The sequence below is a fragment of the Eucyclogobius newberryi genome, unplaced genomic scaffold (assembly GCF_026437365.1).
Source record: "Eucyclogobius newberryi isolate DKJ021-1_F unplaced genomic scaffold, fEucNew1.0.hap1 SCAF_2, whole genome shotgun sequence".
Taxonomy (NCBI): Eukaryota; Metazoa; Chordata; class Actinopteri; order Gobiiformes; family Gobiidae; genus Eucyclogobius; species Eucyclogobius newberryi.
The window spans coordinates 20,185,024-20,206,654 of NW_027315834.1; the positions used below are offsets into that span (position 1 = coordinate 20,185,024).

At 41.7% G+C, this 21,631-nt stretch overlaps 2 protein-coding genes across 5 annotated transcripts in view; one reads left to right on the top strand and one right to left on the bottom strand.

Moving 5' to 3' along the window:
• Window positions 1-12,614, top strand: part of mef2ca (myocyte enhancer factor 2ca) — a 13,518-nt gene extending 904 nt beyond the window's left edge. The window contains exons 3-12 of one of the 4 annotated variants that reach the window (XM_072454203.1): window positions 4,337-4,496; window positions 5,053-5,256; window positions 8,835-8,978; window positions 9,046-9,229; window positions 9,356-9,388; window positions 9,498-9,661; window positions 9,743-9,766; window positions 9,900-10,029; window positions 10,164-10,287; window positions 10,359-12,614. In XM_072454203.1, the coding sequence (XP_072310304.1) occupies window positions 4,443-4,496; window positions 5,053-5,256; window positions 8,835-8,978; window positions 9,046-9,229; window positions 9,356-9,388; window positions 9,498-9,661; window positions 9,743-9,766; window positions 9,900-10,029; window positions 10,164-10,287; window positions 10,359-10,686 (1,389 nt within the window). In that variant the 5' untranslated portion in view covers window positions 4,337-4,442 and the 3' untranslated portion in view covers window positions 10,687-12,614. The remainder of the gene's footprint in view (window positions 1-4,336; window positions 4,497-5,052; window positions 5,257-8,834; window positions 8,979-9,045; window positions 9,230-9,355; window positions 9,389-9,497; window positions 9,662-9,742; window positions 9,767-9,899; window positions 10,030-10,163; window positions 10,288-10,358) is intronic. The other 3 variants (XM_072454205.1, XM_072454204.1, XM_072454206.1) reach the window with 3 other exon arrangements.
• Window positions 12,615-14,474: 1,860 nt separating this feature from the next.
• arrdc3b (arrestin domain containing 3b) lies at window positions 14,475-21,264 on the bottom strand. Its single transcript, XM_072454207.1, has 8 exons — window positions 20,850-21,264; window positions 18,696-18,777; window positions 18,429-18,576; window positions 18,251-18,353; window positions 17,874-18,130; window positions 17,232-17,385; window positions 17,005-17,159; window positions 14,475-15,158 (listed from the first exon to the last, which is right to left on the bottom strand). The coding sequence occupies exons 1-8, from the start codon at window positions 21,127-21,129 to the stop codon at window positions 15,081-15,083; spliced, it is 1,257 nt and encodes a 418-aa protein (XP_072310308.1). The 5' UTR covers window positions 21,130-21,264; the 3' UTR covers window positions 14,475-15,080.
• Between the last annotated feature and the right edge of the window lie 367 nt (window positions 21,265-21,631).

Consider the following 21,631-nt stretch of genomic DNA (forward strand, 5'->3'; position numbering starts at 1 on the left):
TGGAGTTTTGCTCTTGTCCATTTGATTTTTACGTCGAAGACCGAGACTTGATTGAGTTGAGAGCCGTTAGATCCTTGGAGTGTGGAGCGGGATTTTTCAGCAACAACTGGCGAGGCCCCAGAAGTGTCCCGGGACACCGCATTGTAGGACTTTACACGCCTGCTGTTCAACAGCTGAAGGTATCATTTATTTAGTTGACCTGTCCCACTACACCCAAAATGATGAACGACATGTTTTATGAGCTTTAAGTAGAGTAAGAGTGAACAGGGAAAGAGCTCCTGATTATTGCCATTTGGCACTTTCTTTAAGGGGTCAAATCAAACCACAAATCTTTAAGTAAACGTTCTGTAAATGCTACTGTCAGTCTAAACTGACATCAAGGTTTGCTCAACAGCACAAGTTTGTAATTGTCTTTAATCTAGATTGCAGTAGTTTTGATCTCCCTGACTTTGGTGTTAACTTTACTTTTATCTTGAATAATCTATTAATAGTTTAATTCCCAAGAGGGAAATACCAAGATCCCTCTGTGTATCTGCTGTTGTTCTGCCCACAGTCTGCGCTCACAGAGGGCAGACTGTGGCACCTTCATCTTAAGCTCACACTTCTGATCGTCATGAGGTGAAGTCACCATGTCTCTGTTAAAGTTAGTTTGATTATATCAGACGGAACTCTCATCTTCATAGTTTAAGTGTGATTAAAAGAGGCACTCAAAAATAAACCCAATATTTGTTCTAAATTAAAGTGGACAAAATCAAAATGTATATGAAATAATGGTTGTTGATTTGAAAATATGCAAAATACTGCATAAAATAATATTGTTCATAGTTGGAAATGCTACAAAAAGAGCTAAATAAAAATGAAAAAAGCTATGTTGCAAACTTTCTAATAGAAGTATAAGATAAGGTGATATTTCAGCACTTTTGTGATCTGATTGAACCTCAACTAATGTGGTTAAAAACATGTTTTAACACATTTTTGTCATTATCAGGATACTACAGAAATATATTGAGACGTTATGTTTTGAATGGGTGACAGGTTCCTTGATGTAAAGCATTTTTAGTGCCTTGACGGTAGAAAAGTGCTATATAAATGTGACCATTTATGTCTTTATTTTTATTAATATAACTCTTACTTCTAAATATTTTGAAGTAATTGAATAAAAATGTTGTGCTAGATTCAGAATTCAGTTGTATATTGATGCTGCCACAATATTGCTCCTGGCATTGACCTTTTAGCGCTCTCAAGATATTCAAGCACAATCTATGGCCCGGAGGCCAAATACGGCCATCAGGTCTCCAGCTGAATTGGCCTAAATCATCATAAACAATACTTATGACTAATTCCACTTAAAATTTGTTTCAATATTCGACCCTTTGTCAAAAAAAGTCAGAAAAATCATTTTTTTAAGTATAGATTAAACATTTACTTCTTGATTCTCACAATTGCTATTTTATAGTTCTTACAATTATATCGTGACCAGGTGATCACAATTACTACAGTACTTTGCATTACATATTACACATTACAGTACAGTACATTACTTTATGAGGTCTCAAGCTCAGTGGGTTGTTACCTGGTAAATAAAGGTTAATAAAGCTTGTTGCCCAATTTGGTGCATACGCTTCCCTAATACTTTTACAGATGTAAACGTCTACAAAAGGACTTCAGTACATGTATAATTATGTGTGTGTGTGTGTGTGAGTATTCTTATCCAGTGTTATTTTATTTTGCATTATCTCAACTATGACATTTTATATTTTAACAATGTAAATGTTTTGGTTGTGGTTCACTATCGCACACAACACAGCTGGACAACAAAATTTGGGGAGAAATATCAATCTACTTGTTCGGAAGATTACATTTGATGTTTCTGTTTCATTTTTAACAGTTTTATTCATAGACGATTCACTCTAATTTTCTCCTAAACAACCAATGCAATATTATCAGTTTTTCAATATACCTCCCACCTCTAAGTGGTACACGGCTACTTTAAACTTCTCCTCATCTATTTATGCTCCTGCAGCCCAAGTGCAGATCAGAAATATTCATTTGTCGATAAATCTAGTTAACACCTCAGCCGTACCTATTCAGAGGGTCTTGTATACGCCAATATTCCCCAGTGCAATTAGTGGGCACCAGTGACTGCATTAAGTACAACCATCCAGCACTTCTTTAATCGATCTCAGAGTTAGTTCCTGGTACTTAGTGGAAAAAGGTTATATCTTCCTGAAAATGGGCCGTACAGTTGGACATGTGGCTCAAGTGGCTCTCAGGGGGGCATTCCCAGCTGTTGACCCACCAACTGTTCACTCCCTGTCTGACAGATTCTGAAATCTGCACTCCTCCGCCTCGCGGCCCCTGATCTATGCATGTGCCTGTCCTGCCAAAGAATACAAGGGCACTGCCACATGTCACCAATGGAGCACCTCACACTCAGAGAATGTACAGTGCACACATGAAAGGGGCTCATTGTGTGTGTGCTGCTGCGAGCGGAGACAGTGTGAGAGCAGCTGAGGACTGAGAGGACTGAGTTATGTGTGATGCTTGTTCTTTCTGTCTGTGAACCAGAAAACGGCTGTATTGTTGCTTGGGGTAAAAAGTTCACTCTTTTATTTTTGGAGATCTTCTGTTGTGTGTGGTGTCTAATAATAGTGTGGAGGCTTGTGCTCAGTGGAGTTTTGCTGTCACACGGCAGAAGATCAAACTTTGCATTAAGTAACTCGGAGAGATGGGACTCACAAATACTTGTATTGATATTCGTAGAACTCACGGCCCTCAGCTGAAATTCAAACATGCTGAGTGTGTTGTCTGCTTACACTCTAAATTTATACCGTGTTGATTCTGGCACCATTTTCCTGAAGGTCTACTCAGATGTTGAGTGACTCAGACACTAGATATTCTTGTAATGCTCTTGAGCAGCATGTCTCTAGTTGCTGCATGTTTATCATATCATTCTTCCAATTAAAATCTGTGCATTATGTGCAGAAAATGCCTACATTCTCCTGTAAGTTATTCTAAAAGAATGTGACTAGTGTGCTCACATTGGAATGACATGGCCTGAGATTATGCACCAAACTAAGCACTGTGCTGAACATACACAGTACTGTATGTGTTTCTTACATGCAGTCTTGAAAAAACAAAACAACAAACATTATTCCAAGGGGTTTTCCAGCCATTAAAGCACCAAGTGTTTTTGTTTGCCCTTCCTGATCTTCACTAATAACTGTATGTACAATTGATCATGACTCATGATACATACATGATCATTATCAGCATGAGTGAGGAATTTAGTTGTGTCACAGGGAACACCTCCGTCATTGTTGTTTTGTTCACACCTTCGTCATCAACTTGCGTCTGACCAAATCTCATTCTTCATTTTACGTCAATCGCCTGAGGTCACGGACTGGAACCAAATGTGCCTTTCTTTGCCCTGTTGTGACGACAGATCCGAGCTGCCAAGAAAACCTGTCTGTGTGTGTTTGTGTGCGTCTGTCTCAGCATGTGCGAACATCCAGTTAACTTGATGATCCAAGCTCTTAAGCTCCACTTGAGGAGCAAGACACGAGTCACATGGCACTGAGGTGCATCTCACACACCACAGTCCTTGGAAGTCACGCTGCACCTCACCACTGTTCAGCTACATATACATATCAGTACAACAAGGAAACATTACTGACAAAATATTTCTATATTTCAATATAGAAAACTATGAAAAGTTCTATCAATGCGGAAAATGTGCTTAGATTATCTCAAAGTGTTAACAATTGTGTATCTATGACCTCCTGACCAACCTAAGTAAATGTTTATTTTAAAACACTTTCTTAACATAATGCTCATGTGCAGAGCCAACTAGTTTAAATAATATATTTATTTATTTAGTCTCCCAACGTCTTCATAAAAGGGCCCCAAACTTTACAAATTACAGTCGGCTGTATGTGTGTAATGCCTGATGGAGCCAATGGCAGTGTGGTATGTGTTTGCATTTAGACATTTCTTGTTTGTTTCCCCCCAAGGAAGCTGGTAGTGCGTGTGTCAGGAGGATGCAGTGGCAGTGAATGGAAACACATGCAAAGGAACAATATGTAGCCTGTCTGTGCGTGCAGATCAATTTAACCCTGCAGTATAGCTTGACACTTTTACCACACGCAATCCAATTTTGGTGATTACCTACTGTGTTTATACATGTTTGGTGGTTGTTTTCTACTGTTTTAGACCGTTTTTGTTTATTTACACCATTTTTATGGAAAAGGGAACGAGAACTTGACGACACATCACTCTCAGAAATTCTGTGTGTCAGACAATGGCTAAAATAAATGTTTTGTTTTTTGGTCCACAGCTGACAACAGCAGTTTGGGGACTGTAAAAGTGAGGAAGTGAAGTTGAAGCTGGAGATCCAAAAAAGCTAAAAGGATAAACACACAAATACAGAAACTCCACTGAAGATGGGGAGAAAAAAGATCCAGATAGCGCGGATTATGGATGAACGGAACAGACACGTAAGGGACATTTGAACTTCTACTATGGCACAAAAACCTCATACACACCATGTGACACTCCCCTCTAATTATGACGACAACAGTGAGTAACTTTGTGTGAATGCTATTTTGCAAACCTAATACACATTTAAGTTGAAGAACTTGTGCACATGGGAGTTTTAAGCAGTTTATTGTCATCTCTTTTGAATGTGTGCATTGTCATAAAAAGCGTACACTTGATGTGGGGCAGAATTTTCTCTCTTCCTGTTATGACAGGAAATGCAGGCACATATGCTTCCTGACCCTTCAGTAGGGAAGCACTGACCTCCTCCGAGTGACACACACATCCACACATCATTTGTTGGTTATTTGAGTTTAGCATATACATAGTAAATGTGACCGAATGACATCATCAGCATCTAGATCTACTGATTTTTGTTACGCACTGTCCAGTGTACAAAGTTCTTACCCAAAGCCCCACCAGTCCACATACATATTTCATAGTCAAAAGCATTTAAGACACCTCATGTGAGCTGCTTTGACTTATATTGTCTCTCATCCTGTTTGTTTCCTGTAGGTGACCTTTACTAAGCGCAAGTTTGGTCTCATGAAGAAAGCCTATGAGCTGAGCGTGTTGTGTGACTGCGAGATAGCCCTCATCATCTTCAACAGCACAAACAAGCTCTTTCAGTACGCCAGCACAGACATGGACAAGGTCCTGCTCAAATACACTGAGTACAACGAGCCCCACGAGAGCAGAACCAACTCTGACATTGTGGATGTAAGTGACACCACCCGTGAGATCAATGTTTTTAAACTTTGCTTCAGTCTGTACTACACTCTCCCTCGGCTGGTTTTCACTTCTTTAATGGTGCTAGAAGAATGCCTCTGTGCTGTGGGCGTTCATTATCAGGTGAAATGTTGGGTACTGCCAGTTTTTATGATAAGGGTTCTATGATTGATCAAAACAAACTTCTGTGCACAGTATTTTATAGTGAGAGAGTTTGATGATGGCAATGTGAGATATGTCTTCCCATTTCAAAACAGTATTTCAGAGCATTAAGTTTAGCATTGGTAGTTTACATTGTGACCTTTGACCCCAGTGTGTCATGTTAGGTGCATGTGTGACACATGTCTCTGGCTCATGCAGTGGATGATTACACATGTCTCTAGGGCTGTTTGTACCTGTACTTTTGGGCCCACGCGGCCCACCACATGGCCTCTTGGCCTGCCCCGTCAGAAACAGGCTTATGCCCTCTCTAATCTCTTGTAATCTATCAAAATCCTATTTAGCTTGTTACTATAATCTGTGCAGGCAGCCTCTCATTGCGCTGTATCCTTGCACTGTTAACAGATATTTACTGCTGCTAACTTTGCCTGCTCTCTTACCTCTGCATGCCATCTTCACCTCTCTCTGCTTCCCTTCCCTTTGTTTTCACAGCCTCCTTCCTTTAGCTCTTCCTTATTAAATAGCCTTAATATTTTTTGTAATGGACATTTTTAGGCAGCTTGTACTCTTTTAGGACCATTCAGCATATTAGAATGCTAATGTTTGCTCGCTGCACACATCATATTTGATCCTGGGCCTAACAGTTATGTTTCTCCAGGTTGTCATGTGGAGTGTAGGATGAGACTGTGTGTAAATTGTGGGTATGCAGTGATACAGTGAACGGGTCGAGCATGTCCTTGAAGTTGATGCCTTGATTTTGAGTAATCATGTTAGAAGGAGAACAGAATAGTGATAGTCTGTAGTAAATTCTCTTAGTATCTGTGAAAACGCAGTACCAATGAAATGTCTGCTTGACACAGTTGAGTCGCACAAAGGCCTCTTTGTCTTGGTCATCTTTTTCTGCTCATGTGGTGTGTGTCTTTTCAGGCTTCAGGCCAGATCAGCTTCACTTTGTTGAGTTGTGTTCATTAGCATGTAAACTTGCAGCTATTTTTTGCTTGAGAGTTTTTGCATTCCTTACTTCTAATTTTAGCCTAATTTTACTTTGGCTTGTTGTTGCTGTGTACATGTGTAAATGTAAGTGTTGATGCAGTACCTCTAAAAGTATCTTTAGCCATAAGCAACATACTCTATGAAGCAGGTTTTCCAAAGGAAAACCTGCTTCATAAAGGGTTTTGTCAGTACTGTTTTATACACATGTGGATCCATGCTGTTTCAGATTAGTCCCAGATGAAGTTTCCAAAGGCGCACACAGACAGACACACATATGCTTGCAGAGTGAGTCCAGTTCCTTTGTGTTGGCTGAGATCCGTCCCTCCTAAATGGCTGGAAACCGGTAGTGTGCTAAAAATAGAACAGAACGTAGCTAAGAATAGCCATGACGGGCTGTGAGTGTGTGTGACTGTGGTTTGCCTCTGAATGAGACGTGTGTGTGTTCAAGTCGTGGGACGCTGAAGGAAAATAAAGAGGAGAAGCAGCAGAAGGCTGAGTCGTCCAGTCTGAGTTCCTCTTTCCCACTGACCAGAACCTCCTCAACTCACCACAGGCAGCTCCCACACAGGGACAGCCTTTTCCTTCACCCTTTTATGGCCCTACATTTTAAAACAATAACACTGAAAAGTAGTGGACTTAGGATTGAGTTAAGTCAATTTTGGGTTTTTCCACACTATAGCAGTTATTTGAGTTACAAAATAATTTGTTTCATCATATCATTGATACCTGTCTCTAAAATGCAAAATATGTTGCGTGTCCATCCAATACAACGCTGTCTTATGCATTATGACTTCAATATGCAACATCTTTCCATCTTTTCCTTTTTTAAACTATAACAACAGGTAGATTGAGGAATGATAATTATAAAAGCCGGTTACTACAGTATAGAATGTGCTTTAACACTAAATGTATATTTATTATTTAAACAGTGTTTCAAAATTGTTATAGGTGATAAATTACCATTTTGTTGGCAGTTAAAGGCGGTATGGACGATTTTTCGGCGATTTGAGAACGCAGGCGGAAGTGCGCATGCGCACTCCCCCGTGCGGACTGATACAACACACACGTGCGTTTGTTTATTAGCGCAAAGGAGCGCATCGCATCGCTCGTCTCCCGTAGATTTCTGTCCACTTCTGCGTCAGCTCGAACTGTCTTTCTCCGTCTTCATTTTGCCCCGTACACTGAGGGAACTATATTATGATAGATCCATGCGCTTAGGCACGCGGAAACGTGAGGACGAACCGCACGCGGCTGCAGGTGAGCGATAGGTGCGTTTTATGATTGATGCGTGGCAGGACAAATGATTTATCCACGCCACGAGGAAATATCATAAAAAAATTTGCTGAAAAAAAATCGTCCATACCACCTTTAAATGTGATTTTTGTATTATTTTATTATTATATAATATCATTATAATGTATTTAGTTTTGTTATACCAATAAGGTGTCTTTTAAATTTTCTCACAGAAGACCCTTGCCTGTGCCTATGCGGTGCGTATTTTAAGCTTAAAGCCATGCTACAATAAAGGTTTTTTTTAATATTTTTTAGTAAATTAACAGTGCTTGGTTTTTCTTGTCTTTGGGAATTCACAACATATATGTTTATATATTTTTCGCTACAATTTATACCCAAATAGACCTTTGCCTGTGTTGCCACCCGGAGTGTCATGAGCTATTTGTCATGACACTAGTCAGTGAAACACACACTGGATCACCTGATGTGGAGATGATTGTGGATATGACGGTTTGATCTGAAAAAATACATATATATATATATATATATAGAGAGAGAGAGAGAGAGAGAGAGAGAAAGAGAGAGAGAGATTTGTGATTTTCAGAACAAAACTGGGCCAAAAGCATATTACTTTTGATTATTTCAGATATGGGTCCACACAGGCAGGTTGTGAGGGGGGAGGCTGTAGCACACACCAGCAAAAATAGCCTTGTACGGCCAGCAACGCTGTAGCGAGGGCTGCATTGGTGGTGGTCAGGCCTGCCCCTCAATCTGAGCCCCCTCCATTCTCTGGAGCTAAACAGGTGGACATGACTGGGATAACAGCACTGGGCCAAATGTTCTGTCCCCTGTGTGAAGGATTGGCCTCAGTGGTCCAGTGACTCTAATGGACTGTGAAGTGCTGAAGCAGGACGCCCAGAGCCAAACCACATACTGTACAACTCACAGTCTGCAGTCCTGACCTGCCCTCAGTCTTAGGAACCCCATTTACTGAATTATAAACGAATTGAATTATACTTTCCTTTTCACCTTTCTAATCAGATGTTTGTCAAACCCTCCATGTGCTATGGGCTTATATCAAGTGTGGTCAAATGGCACCACCCAGTGGTTGAAATGGAGAGTGTAATGCAGTGTATCAAGTTTTTTGTTGATATATTTGTATTTGTATTGTATTTTTGTTGCAGACACTGCGTAAAAAAGGCTTAAATGGTTGTGACAGTCCAGACATTGAAGCAGATGACTCTGCTGGTCAGAGCCCAGAGTCTGATGACAAGTATCGCAAAATCAACGAAGATATTGACCTCATGATCAACAGACAGAGAATTTGTGTACGTTATTCTCTCTGAGCAGATTAATCAAATTTAGATGGCATGACTTAACTGTTTGTGTCAACAGGCTTTGCCCTCCTCTAACTATGACATGGGTGTATCGATGGGTAGCAATAACCCCAGTGGACTACTGTACACTCATCCTGCCATCGGGAGTGGTTTAGGGAACCACAGCCTGCTGCCCCTTTCCCACTCGTCTCTGCAGAGGAACTGCATGTCTCCTCAGCGCCCACCAAGCACCGGAAACACAGGTGTGGTCACCAGGCTGTTCAAAATGTTTCTGTGTGTGTGTGTGTGTGTGTGTGTGTGTGTGTTGTGTTGTGTTGTGTTTTTTTTCTATAGAGAATAAGAAATTACTTTGTTCTTTTTGGGTTTAGGATTGATGAGCTCAGAAATGGTGTCCAATGTTGGTACGTCTATATTTATATTCCCTTCCTTCATCCAGAACAGTTTACATCATTGTCTGTTATGTGTTTGATGATATTTTATTTTAGTCTTCTCTGACTTTTTTCTGAGCAGTAAATGGAAACTATAACAACCACTGCCCCTCCCCGGGATTGCTGTCGCCAGGGGTTTCAAAGAATCTGCAAGACAAGAGTCCACCTTCAATGAGCATGAGCCGAAAGCCTGACCTACGAACTCTGATGCCCCCGTCCAACAAATGCAACAACATGCCGACTATTGTAAGTAACAACCATCACACATTTTTGTTTGTCCTTTGCCTTTGGATAATGATATTGTTCACTTTAATGCTATACCAAAAGTGTGAGGACTTTGATCAGATGTTGGTAAGTTTTCCAGTTTGTTTTGTCTTGCAAAAAAATTACAAAATCTTTGTTATATCTGGGAAAGCTGCTTTTGAACAAAAATAAATGAAGGTTTTGTGATTTCACTTAAATCGTCATTCTTGATGTGTCTCAGAATCAAAGGATAAATCACTCGCAGACGGCCCAGACCCTCACCACTCCTGCTTTGTCACTCGCAGCGCCCACTTTGGCTGGACAGGGAATGGGCGGGTACCCCTCCTCACTTTCCTCTCCTTATGGAACAGGTGAAATAATACTTTCAATGACCCCCAAAGAGCTTAAAATTGTGTCTAATAAAATGTGTATGATTCATTTACATGGTTTTTTTTTGTGTTTTTTTTTTTTTTTAATAATGGAAATATGTGTTGTTTGTTCTCAGAGTTTTCACTAGGAAGTGAACTCTCCTCCCTGTCTGGTTTTGGTAGTCCAGGTCTTGGGTCTATAACTAGTTGGCAGCAACAGCAGATCCAGAACGTACAGCATTCAGCACTGGGACACATGAAGTAAGCACTAAACCACTAATAACTTACTATATCATCATTTTAGAAACATGCTAAACATTTCTGTCGTTCAGCAGCTTATGCCAGAGCTCAAACCTCAACCTATCGTCAACTCAACATAGTCTTCACATAAAGTCTGAGCCGGCCTCCCCGCCGCGGGACCGCACTGGAGGTCTGCTCAACACCGCTCTGGGGGCTTCAGGATACGGCCGTGGTCCAAATGAGTCTGGACGTTCTCCCGGAGATAGTGCGTCCAGTTGCGGAAGCTCGTATGACGGCTGTGAAGACCGAGACGATCACCATGGAAACGACAGTTTCCTGCTGCGGTCTCTGTCCAGTCAAGACGAGAGGCACAGCCCCTCAGTGAAGAGGATGAGGTTATCAGAAGGCTGGGCCTCATGATGGAGCTGAGCTCCAAAGGAGATGAGGGGTTCATTCAAGTTACCTTATAGTGTTATTATTATTATTATTATTAGTATAATATTCTTCTTGTATTGTGTGAGTGTGCTTTATGTGTAATGGCAACATGGTGTAGCGGGGGCAGAGGAAGAGGTAGTCCAGTTCTGAGGATGTTATTCACAACTTGTACTGTGCACTAGACAAAAGACATCCAAAAGTAAGACTGTACATGTAACGCTTACATTCAAGCAAAGCAAATGATGTACATTTTAACTATTGTTTGCGCAAATTTATACAAACTAACAAGTGAAGATGTAAGGTACTCAGAATGCTAATGCAAGAGAGGGAGTAGACTTCTCAACAGTCCATGTGTAGGTTCAGTTTGTACTTGTATGTGTATACACGTAGTACAAAAGCAGTAGTAAGAGTGATTTTTGTAAGGTAAGTTTCTTTGAACTGAAGACATTAGAAAGAAGGCGCAAGTAAGAAAGAATGACAAAGAAAAAGATGGTCTGGACTCAAAGGTTGGGCAACTCGCAAGAAGCCAGAAGTTAAATATAAGAGAAGGTGTTGTCAGTATGTTGCTCAAAATATACAGAACAGAAGATGGCTTAAGAGTAATATGTGTATAATGTCAGAGCCATGTGAGCAAAGTGATATTAAACCTAATTTAATCCAGGCACATGCATCAAAACAAGGCCTCGACAGATGGACTCATGTCTTTGATGTGCTGATGGCTTTGCATGATTTGTGAGTGAGGATTGCACTCCTAAAGCCATACCTAACCTGGCAAACTTACATTTTAATTTTGTATGTATTATACTTTCTATTATTTGCAAATTAATATTTTTGATGTGTACAATTAATATAAATGATGGGACAAACAGGTGCACATATTATATGTTCAGGGAAGTTAACTTAATTAGATCCCATTAAGAAATACTGTTTCCTTTTGAGTAGAAGGAGAAGAGAAGTAGTGAGTAGAGAAGTGGTTGAATAAAAAAATACCAATTATAAAATGCAAATACACGTATGCAGTGTTCAATATATGAGAAAACAGAGCTGTATGTGAGTAAGTAATTAACAGTTTGACAATGACAGAATGACAGTTGCACTTAAAGCGCACCTGGCACTAATTTATACAGAAAATTTACAAATGATAATACTAATATAATAACAGAAAGTTATAGTTCATGAACAGAAACAATATGATTATTTTGTGCCTTATGACTCTGGATCTGACACCAGGCCATTTGCACCAACCATCATTGATGAGGTTTGTTTTTCTGAGACATGACGTGACTGGGGGTTGCTCACATTTGAATATTTTGGTTGTATAAAACTGTATATTTAGATTAAACACCCCTGGCACAGTTGGCTGTCTGTAGAGTTGATCTGAGACTAGATCCCCTGGCTCACATGCCTGAAGCTGTAGTTTTTTATACGGAGCTGACCATAAGCTGAAAATGGCATCGCATATGTGTTTTTTTTTTTTTTTTTGTAGTAGTAGATTGTGTTCACTGTAGAGTTCTTCCAGGTGAAGTGTGCAGAGCTCAGGAGCTCTGATGGGTTTGCTGACTTATCAAAGGTATTATTAAAAATCTCTGTAGGCTATTTGATCATAGCTGGACTGTACACACGTACCTCATATACCCTTGTATATGTATTTATATATATCCAAATTCTGTTTAATTTAAGTTTTATTGGATTATATTTTTGCTGACGGTGAATGTCGTAAGCTCTGTAGTGCTTCTAAAAACGATTAGTTTATCAAATATAAAGATAAGCGTTTGTTAGCGGCATAAGCTGGACTTTGTCGCCTCCTGGAGACAATGCACCTTGTCACTCACTCAAAAATGATGTACAGCAAATTCATGTATTACTTATGTATTTGTATTTGCAGAAAGAAATATACCGGCTCTGTTACAAATTATGTATTGTTTTTGTCATTAATTATTCAAATTATTTATCTATAATTACTTTGTCATGGATAACTAGGCTATACATGAATTTTACCTGGAGATCTAGCCTTATGTAAAAGTAGTGACAATGAAGAATTGAGAAGTAAACTGACGGTACGAACTAAACAACCACAAGGGGGCGTCACATTTCACATTGTGACATCCGCCGCACAAACAGAGGTAAGTCCAGGTAAGTGCACTGCAGTCACAGTAAGAAGAATAATCGTATTTATTTACTGACGCAGTACATTTTTTTTAGAACGGACATTTGCAAGTCTATATTTAATTCCGCTCTTCTTAAAGGCGAAGGGATGACACGCTTGTATATTTTAGTAACATGGGTAATGTCCACTCATAGTTGGCCAGCCTGCTGCAGATGAGCAGGATGCTTGAATAAAGGGCGAAGGGCTTGACATATGAAGTGACTGGAGGCTTACACCTCCCAGACACTATTGACACAACACAAACAAGCAACTTATTTGACATTTAACACTGCCCTATGAGACTTGCTGCAGTTACAGCTCCATCTTAAAGTATTGTACTGGGTGTAATATATTGCCTAAGTACCAACAATATCATGTTCTCCCTAATAATATTACAACCATTTCATCTTATCTTGGATTGTATTAGCCTTTATTGAGTTTTACTGTCATCCTACTGCACAAACTCACTTATAGTTCCACAAGACATGGTAAGCATACATCCGTTGCCTCTGTGTTGTCTGTGACACATGCTTTGCACTGTCTGTTGTAGTATTCTTAATCCAGCTCAAACCAGTTTCTGTTTATCAGTCAGACAGAAGCAGCCTGTATAGTAGAAGCCAAAACATTATCCATGTGACCTCTCTTGTGTGTGTGGGAGTTGCCTTGCTTTTGTCAATGTTGTGTGTGCACTGCCATGGGAGAAAAGGTGTACTGAAAGGTAAGGTGTACAAACACAAGTCATAAACATGATCAAGTATTAGATTTGAATTAAAGCTGAGGTTCCTAAGATGCTTTTGGGGAAGATGCATCATAATGAATACAGTGATCACACTTGTTCCGTACATGTTTCATTTAGTGTGCATGTCAATCAGTGAGCACACATTTTAGTTTGGTTATTGACTATGAGCTATTTAATGCTGGTCAGAAGTTAGGACCTTCTTTAGCTTTTCCATATGATTGGATTTCATGGGGATCATATTGCCTCATCCTTACAAAATCCCAGTTTAACCTATAAACACATAAGTGTACAACCAAATGTAGCAGTCACTAGAGGTTATGTGGACATATTGCTTGAATAAAACTGAGAAGCATATTTGTGTAAGCTTTTTCTGCATATGAAACAAAGGCCATAAAGATAATTAGTATTTTTTGACACTTACACTACCGGAAGATCTAGGTGAGCTGCTCAAGTGAGCACTCTCCTACATCTGGCTGAGTGCGTCTGCAAAACCAAAGAGAGAAACTATAGGCTGATGGCAAACACATAGAAAGATGTCAGAGGAAGTTGTGGGGAAGCTCCACCCTGAGAACATAAAGTCCACACATGATTTACTTTATAAAATAAACTTTTATTTATAAAAAAAATGATCATGGTAACAACAATATAATTCACAAAATGGAAGAAACAGCAACAGGGTAAAGAAAAAAATAGTGCAAAAAATCACATTAAAAAATATATTGCACTTGGTATCGTAAAGATTTAGGAAGAAGTCTTCTTAAAAAAATGTTTTAAATATCTACTCAATTTGACATTTATCTGTAAACATTATATTTTTATGCTTTGATATGAACTTATAAAGCACAAAGCTCTTTGATTTTTTTATTTCTTCACCCATGGTACAACCTAAACCTACCAAGTTTGGTTTCTGGGGTTGGCTGAAGTTGTGCTTTCTCTAGACCTTGTCAAACCTGTTACTCATGCACACAGATACTCTTTAAGTGCTTAAGATGGTCATTTATGGAAAACAATGACTAAGCATTAATCTCTGGAGGCCTGTTACATTGCTGTTTGTTCAAGGAAAGATTTGGCATCATCCTAAAAATGATACCACTGTCTCAAACACATGGGCATAGAAAGCTTGTAGCCCATCAGAAGTGTGCCATTATGATTAAAAGTAGCAAAGTATTTGTGAACAGTTTAGCATATAAAGCTGAATAAAAACATCCATAGAAAAAGTAATTACAGTATGTGCAAATCTCATTGTAAGGCAGACGTCCCACCACTGGGTACCTTGTCCTAGTGATGTCAGAGGACGGATGGAGAGGGTCCAGCGTGGCTGCGAATCCCTGGTCCAAACATCAATGGGCACCAAATAATCACTTTGAACATCCCGGCACGGGGAGGTTCCAGTCTTATTTGTGGTGATATGTAATCTGCTGAGAAGGTTGTCTGAGCTGTGACAGAGTCTTGAGTGTCAGCAGTTTGTGCAGAAGTAGTATTGCTGCTCGGTTGTCAGCGGGACGGACACACGTCAGGCCTCCTTACATCAGAGCTCCCACACTGCTCCACAGAGGCAGGGTACGGATCCACCTTTACCACAGAAATGTGTTATTCTCACTGACCATGTTTTTGTTTCTCCTTCACTCTTAACTTAAAAATAGTTGTATCATCTGTTTTTAGCAAAACAAAACATTTTGACTCTCATCCAAGAGTCATTCTCAATCTGCAGATCAAGTCTGGGAACTCAGGTTTTTTTACCTTACTCTGTGTAAGCCCAACTCTTCTTTGTATCCTGACAGCCCTGTAATGGGCTATCAACATCCTATTGTAACCCGACTTTCACTCCCTCCTCAGGGTTTTAAAACACTAATATATACATTTCTTTGATTGTTGATGTTTTTCTTGATTGTTCCACTATCAGAGGATGGGACGGGAAGCTCCAAATAGAAGTATATAGAAAACCTACACACACGGACCAGTATCTGCTCTTTGGCTCTGATCACCCACTACAGAAAAAGCTGGGGGTGATCAGATCTTTACAACACAGAGCCCAAGAGGTGCCCACCAGCTCAAAGGGCAAGAAGAAAGAGGAAAAACCGTCCGGAACACCCTCTCGGCCTGTGGTTACTCAGCTTGGGCTCTTAACAAAGTGAAGAGAACCAAAAATCAGGACAAAAGGGACAAAATCGAAACAGAACATAGAAGAAATGGTGTCTCTATCACTTATCAAATCAAATCAATTTATTTTTGTGTGTTTACTTATGTCTCGGGACTGTCGGAAAAACTGCAAAGATTTTTTAGGACAAGATGCCGACACAAAAAACAGAACAATGTAGTTTATTCTATTCATAGGCAGGGAGAAAAGATGGTTTGGAAGAGTTCAGCTCCACTGTCTCAAGTCTGTCTGAGGGAGTTGGAGCTCTCCTTCACTGTGGAACTCCTCCAGGTTTCTAGTTTTTCCCCAAAGAAGTTTGGTAGTTTTTCCTGGTCGAGAAGGAGGGTTTTAGCATCTAGCATTTAGCATTTAGACAAATGTCCCAAGGTCACTGTGGGACATTTGTCTAAGGACACGGGATGCTGGGACATTGCCAAGTCCTTATGAACATTGTTTGATCTGTTATTTCACTGTAGCCCCTCAAGGCAACTGCTGTTGTGATTTCAGGCGTTACAAAAATACAATGAATTGAATTGAGTTAAGGAGGCAGTGTTTGTTAAAAAAAGAGAACCCTCATTTAAATCAAAATGAATGTTTAAGATTCAACCTTCCAGTCGTGTATAATAGTGTTTTGAAACCCTGGAGCAGGAGACGCCTAGCGCATTCTGGTGCTAATCAGGTACTCAGTGAGGAGGGAGCGAAAGTCAGGTTACAATAGGATGTAGATAGTCCATTACAGGGCTGTCAGTAAACAAAGAAGAGTAGTCTCAAGAGAAACCAAAAACTCCCTTTATCAGGAGTTCTGAGACTCGATTCGCAGATTGAGAATGACTTTTGGATGAGAGTCGAAACGTTTTGTTTTTCTAAAAACAGAGTCCAGATGATACAACTGAATTTTTCTACAATGGAAGACTCCTGGACAAATGAGGGATTACACCGATTTAGTAAAGAGTATGAGAGTAAAGAGTAAAGAGTAGTAATGAGTTGGTCTATTTCCCAACTCATCTTGAAAAGGTCCCCTTGGGTATAAATGCAACTCATATTATGTTTCAAAGATTATGTTCAGCATACACGCAATGTTGTACTCAAAGTACAGGCAGAGTTTATATATTTATAAAGTATATTTACAATAAAATGTTTGGACATTTACTTTACTGTAATGAATACTTTCCATTTGATCTGCCCAGTCTTATTATGCAAGATGTATTTTTCTATTTTGGGAATAAAACATGTTTACTCAGTCTGTGTCTACATATAAGTACATGAGGGCGTGCACTGTACCTCAGAGTAGAGTGGTGGGGGCAGATATCTGAACTCTGTGATGTAAGCAAGTACAGAGGCAGGGTCCTCTCCCTCTGAGTCATGCCTATCACAGCTACGCAGGCAGTCCCTTCTGTGAGACTCTGATATGGCCAGGTCGGTGTAACTTGGAGGAGCTGACAAAGAATTACAGAATAGTGAAACATGTTGCAGTGCAGAGGGACTAGGTGAGACACGTGTTTACATACCCTCAGGAGGGTCCGACAAGCCCAGCCAGCTCATAGTGCTGCAATTGCTGCTAATGCTGGATGTACGTGAAGCAGAGGCATAAAGAGGTATGGTCCCGATCACCAGTGGTAATGACAGTGACAAATTTAGCCCTCCAGGAACATCCACATACACCTGCAGGACAATTTGTGCTAAACAAGAGGTTTCTTTTTCTAAGGCATTAAGAACAAGATGACAAACTGGTCTCTGTTTGGCTCTAATTTAGTCAGAGGAACCATCCAGTGGCCAAAAGTACCAGAGAAAGAGCTAATAAGTCCACAAACGTTCTGTGCGAGAAACAAAAGGTTTAGTGCCCCTTAAGCAGGGCTATTCAATAACATTTTCCAGATGGGCAGATTTTCCTGAGGAACCAGATATGTGCATAAAAATCCCAAAACTAGTTCTGGAATTGCAAAACTATTACTGATCAAATGGATTAAACTATGACTCTACTTGTACCAACTGGGTCTGAACGAGGACTATCCCAGACTTAAACTAGAACTGAACCAGTAAACAAGAGAAAATATTTTCAAAAGATGTTTTTATATTTGGGGCCACGGACCGGATCAGATCACTTGGAGGGAACTGATCTGGCCCGCAGGCCTTAAGTTGTCCACACTCACCATAAGTACGTACTCTACTTTAATGATGGGACAGTCCAGGATGGAGGGCGACACAGGCGGGATCTTAAGCATTTTCCCTTCCCAGCTCTGGCTCTTGCCCTGAAGTAGAGGATCTCCTCGCAGATTGGACACCAATTGCTGAATTTCTTTACCCTTGCCTTTAGCATAAAATGTCTGTGTCTGATAGAGTGCTGCTTTGGGAACCACAACCCGGGATGAGCAGTTCTCCACCTCAGCAAAGATCTGGATGGACTCACCTTAGAGAAAGGGGAGAAGATATCAGTCTGACAGACTGAGAGGGAGGAGATGGAGAGGTGTGAGTAGTGAGGAAGTTCCAGAGAGGAGTGCAAGGTGGTGAGTATGAGCTGTTCTCTCACCTGGTGTGTAGCCTTTTCTCTCAATCTTAGCACTGAGAGAAATGGGTCCTGATGCACAGAACCAACAGCAGAGTGTCTTCTCCTTGGTACCTGCCTGTGGAGCCTGCACATACACAACTATCTGCTTAAATCCTGACATTCCTTAGGTATATCAGTGTTATCAGTGCAGTGAGCCTACCAGCAGCAGCGGAGTGTTGATGTCGATGTGTTCAAACACAATGAACTCTTTCTTGGCTTTGAATGGGAGCAGCCATGGCCGGTGCAGTTCAGCTTTCACCCAGTACTTTACGCTACCATGCTTCCCTTCAAAGGAAGTGGCCAAGGCCCTAAAGTCAGGGAGGAAGGGTGGGGAGGAACAGCATGAGGACATGTGGGTGGTCTGCGGCTCTTTCAATACTCTGACACACATTGCTAACTACACAACTCTTCGTGAGTATATATTTACATCTGAGGCAGGTTGAAGCTGAAAGCAAACTCGTGTGATCCAGTGTGCAGAACAGTCCAGCCTTCCTCTGGACAATCTCCATCTGAAAAAGCAATATTAGATATTAGCTACACAGGTGCACACATCCACCATCCTCAGCCTTGATCCCACAATTACAGAGAGTTCAGACACTAGGACACGGACAAAAAACAACTCAAATATTTTGTTAAAGTCATTTTTAAGTTTATTGGAAATTAAAACACGCATTACAAAAATAACATTGACAACCTTTTCTATACTTACAAATCAAACTTGAACCCTAAACGTTCAAAGAGGCAAATGGATATTACTCTCAAATGTAACACCCTTGATAACGCCTCAATTCTGCAATCATGATCATAATTACACACAATAGGCTGCCTTTCCATAAAGTAAGACATGTTAACAACATTGACATTTCAAAACAGAACCCGCAATCACAAAGTAAAATGGGTCAAATAATCAATGACAATTTGAATGAATAGTCGTGTTATACAGAGAGATTTACATAGTCTGCTATTTATAGTGTGTTTAATATTGTCCTCATATCACCAGAGAAATGGCCTTTAGCTACTTCCTCAATGCTCTGTTGCTTGTTCTGCCGGCTGAACTGCAAAATGCGTATGCACAAAACACGCACAAAGGTTGTGTGTGTGTGCGGGTGTGTGTGCGTGTGTGTGTGTGTGTGTGCGTGTGTGTGTGTGTGTGTGCGGGTGTGTGTGTGTGTGTGTGTGTGTGTGTGCGGGTGCGGGTGCGGGTGCGGGTCTGGAACGTGCGTGCGTCCGAAGTCACCGGCCCCGGGCAGAGTAGACCGGTATGAACCAGACTCAGCAGCTTCTTTGGCTGGAAACTCCGACGCGAGTCTCGCAGCGATCACATCTCAGCCTCTCATTGGACGAGGGCGCAGCACGAACATCAAGTCCAGCTCCCATTGGCCAGACCCGACCAGCCCCTGCCCACCTCTGCAGCGCGCGTGGGGGGGGCGCGAGGTGCTGGGGCAAAAGGGGCTCACGCGGGAGGCAGGTACGGGGCCGGGACGTCACGAAACACCTGCTGCGCCCTGCGTTTTACCGGAGCCGCGCGCCACAAAGCCCGGCGCACACGTAACACCGCTGAGTGACACGAGCAGCATCACAGCATCCGTCACAGGCCCATACATGACTTTTGGGACTATTTAGGACTATTATGCAGTTGGCAATGACATTCTGATTAGCCTCACATTGTGGAGAAATTCATGTTGGACAAGCAATTCAACAGTCGACACATCTCATCTAAAGTTCATAACCTGCGTGCGCGTCTTTGCCATTGCGTGATAACTGAGCTGCTGATTGTGGGCCAGGTAGGAAGTGGTTTCACAGTTAGACAACAGCTGCTGCTGCTATTACGCTCTGCTGATGCACAGTGAAAGAGCGGTCCTCCTCCTCCTCTTCCTCCTCCTCCTCCTCTTCCTCCTCCTCTTCCTCCTCCTCTATGACACTTTCTGAACAGGTTTGAACCGCTTCTAACAAAGGGAGGTGCCTGAACTGCGCTCTTCAAGATGTAAACTGAGGAAATGACTTGAGTGCAATGCTGGTTAAGTTTGTGTTTACCAAACATAACAATAAGGTACACTTTTATGTCTTAAAAGTACAATATAGAAATATAGTAAGGCTAGTTACAGCTCAGACAAGACTGATGCTGGATCTGCAGGGGAAATAAGAGAAGTATCACATGTCAGATAACAATGGGCTTTAAATTAAAGTAATGTCGATAAACACAGGTTATTATGCGGTTGCATATGTGCTTTATCACAGCCTGATGCGGGGCATCTCTTGTCAACTGTTGCATCAGCACCAGCTCGTCCTGGTGGATGTTTGGAATAGTTAGGCTGGAAAGTGTACGAAGTGTACGAAGAGGACTGCTGTGGACTATTCTAGGCTTTATCAAAATGTGTGAAGGGAATGTCAGCTCTGCTTAGAAGGCCTAACTATGACATAAGGATCTGTCAGAACAGACTGAAAATTAAACTGATGACGGCAGAATGACACATGTCTGTACATAATACAGCCTGCGCCATCAGACCTGGTTTTGTTTGCTGTTGCCACGACTGCAGCCTGTGCAGACTCAGTAAAACTTTGACTGTGTCCTGCTTCTTACCTCGATCCTCTCCGATCAAGGTGTCATAGTGATGCAAGTACTCCACTTCCTCCGTGTAGTTCTGAGTATACGCCGTGTTGGCTCCCGCATTGCGAGACTCAGTCCATCGCACCTTGGCCACTCCTCGGGCCGTGATGTCCAAACTTTTAACACGGACATCACCCGTGACCTCCACGACCACGCGCCCTGACACTAGGTCCCCGCCGGAGTAGGCCAGCAGGTTGTGCTCATTCAGAGTGTCGAAGTAGATGGCCATAGCGCGGACCTTGCCTAGCACCATGATGGTGGGCCTGTGTGATCAGCTGATGGAGTCAAAGGAGGACAAAAGGGTCCGGCCGGGAGCCCGCAGTGCAGCCTGTGTCCGCGCTCATCTGGATCCGCTGACCGCCTCTGTCTCCACTAACTCTCCTCCGTGTCAGGGAGTATTCTGCTCCGTCTAACTGTAACGCTTTCCTCTTAAAGCACGAGCATCACGCTGCGCATGCGTGGACCGGCGTCCCACAGTACAGTCTGAGCGCAGCCAATCCGGATCTGCACCGTGGATCTGCACCGTGGACCTGCACCGTGGACCACCGTGGACCAGCACCGTGGATCTGCACCGTGGATCTGCACCGTGGATCTGCACCGTGGACCAGCACCGTTGATCTGCACCGTGGATCTGCACCGTGGATCTGCACCGTGGACCAGCACCGTTGATCTGCACCGTGGATCTGCACCGTGGATCAGCACTCACTCCTCACCCATGCTCTCACTCAGACCCGTGGAGACTTCTTTCATTCTTT

Excerpts from the sequence above, each read along its gene's own strand:
- arrdc3b (XM_072454207.1), bottom strand. The coding sequence starts at position 21,129 with ATGGTGCTAGGCAAGGTCCGCGCTATGGCCATCTACTTCGACACTCTG. Across the intron at positions 18,354-18,428 it reads TCAACACTCCGCTGCTGCTG|GCTCCACAGGCAGGTACCAA; the intron begins GTAGGCTCACTG and ends GTGTATGTGCAG. Across the intron at positions 17,160-17,231 it reads CTTGTCGGACCCTCCTGAGG|CTCCTCCAAGTTACACCGAC; the intron begins GTATGTAAACAC and ends ATTCTTTGTCAG.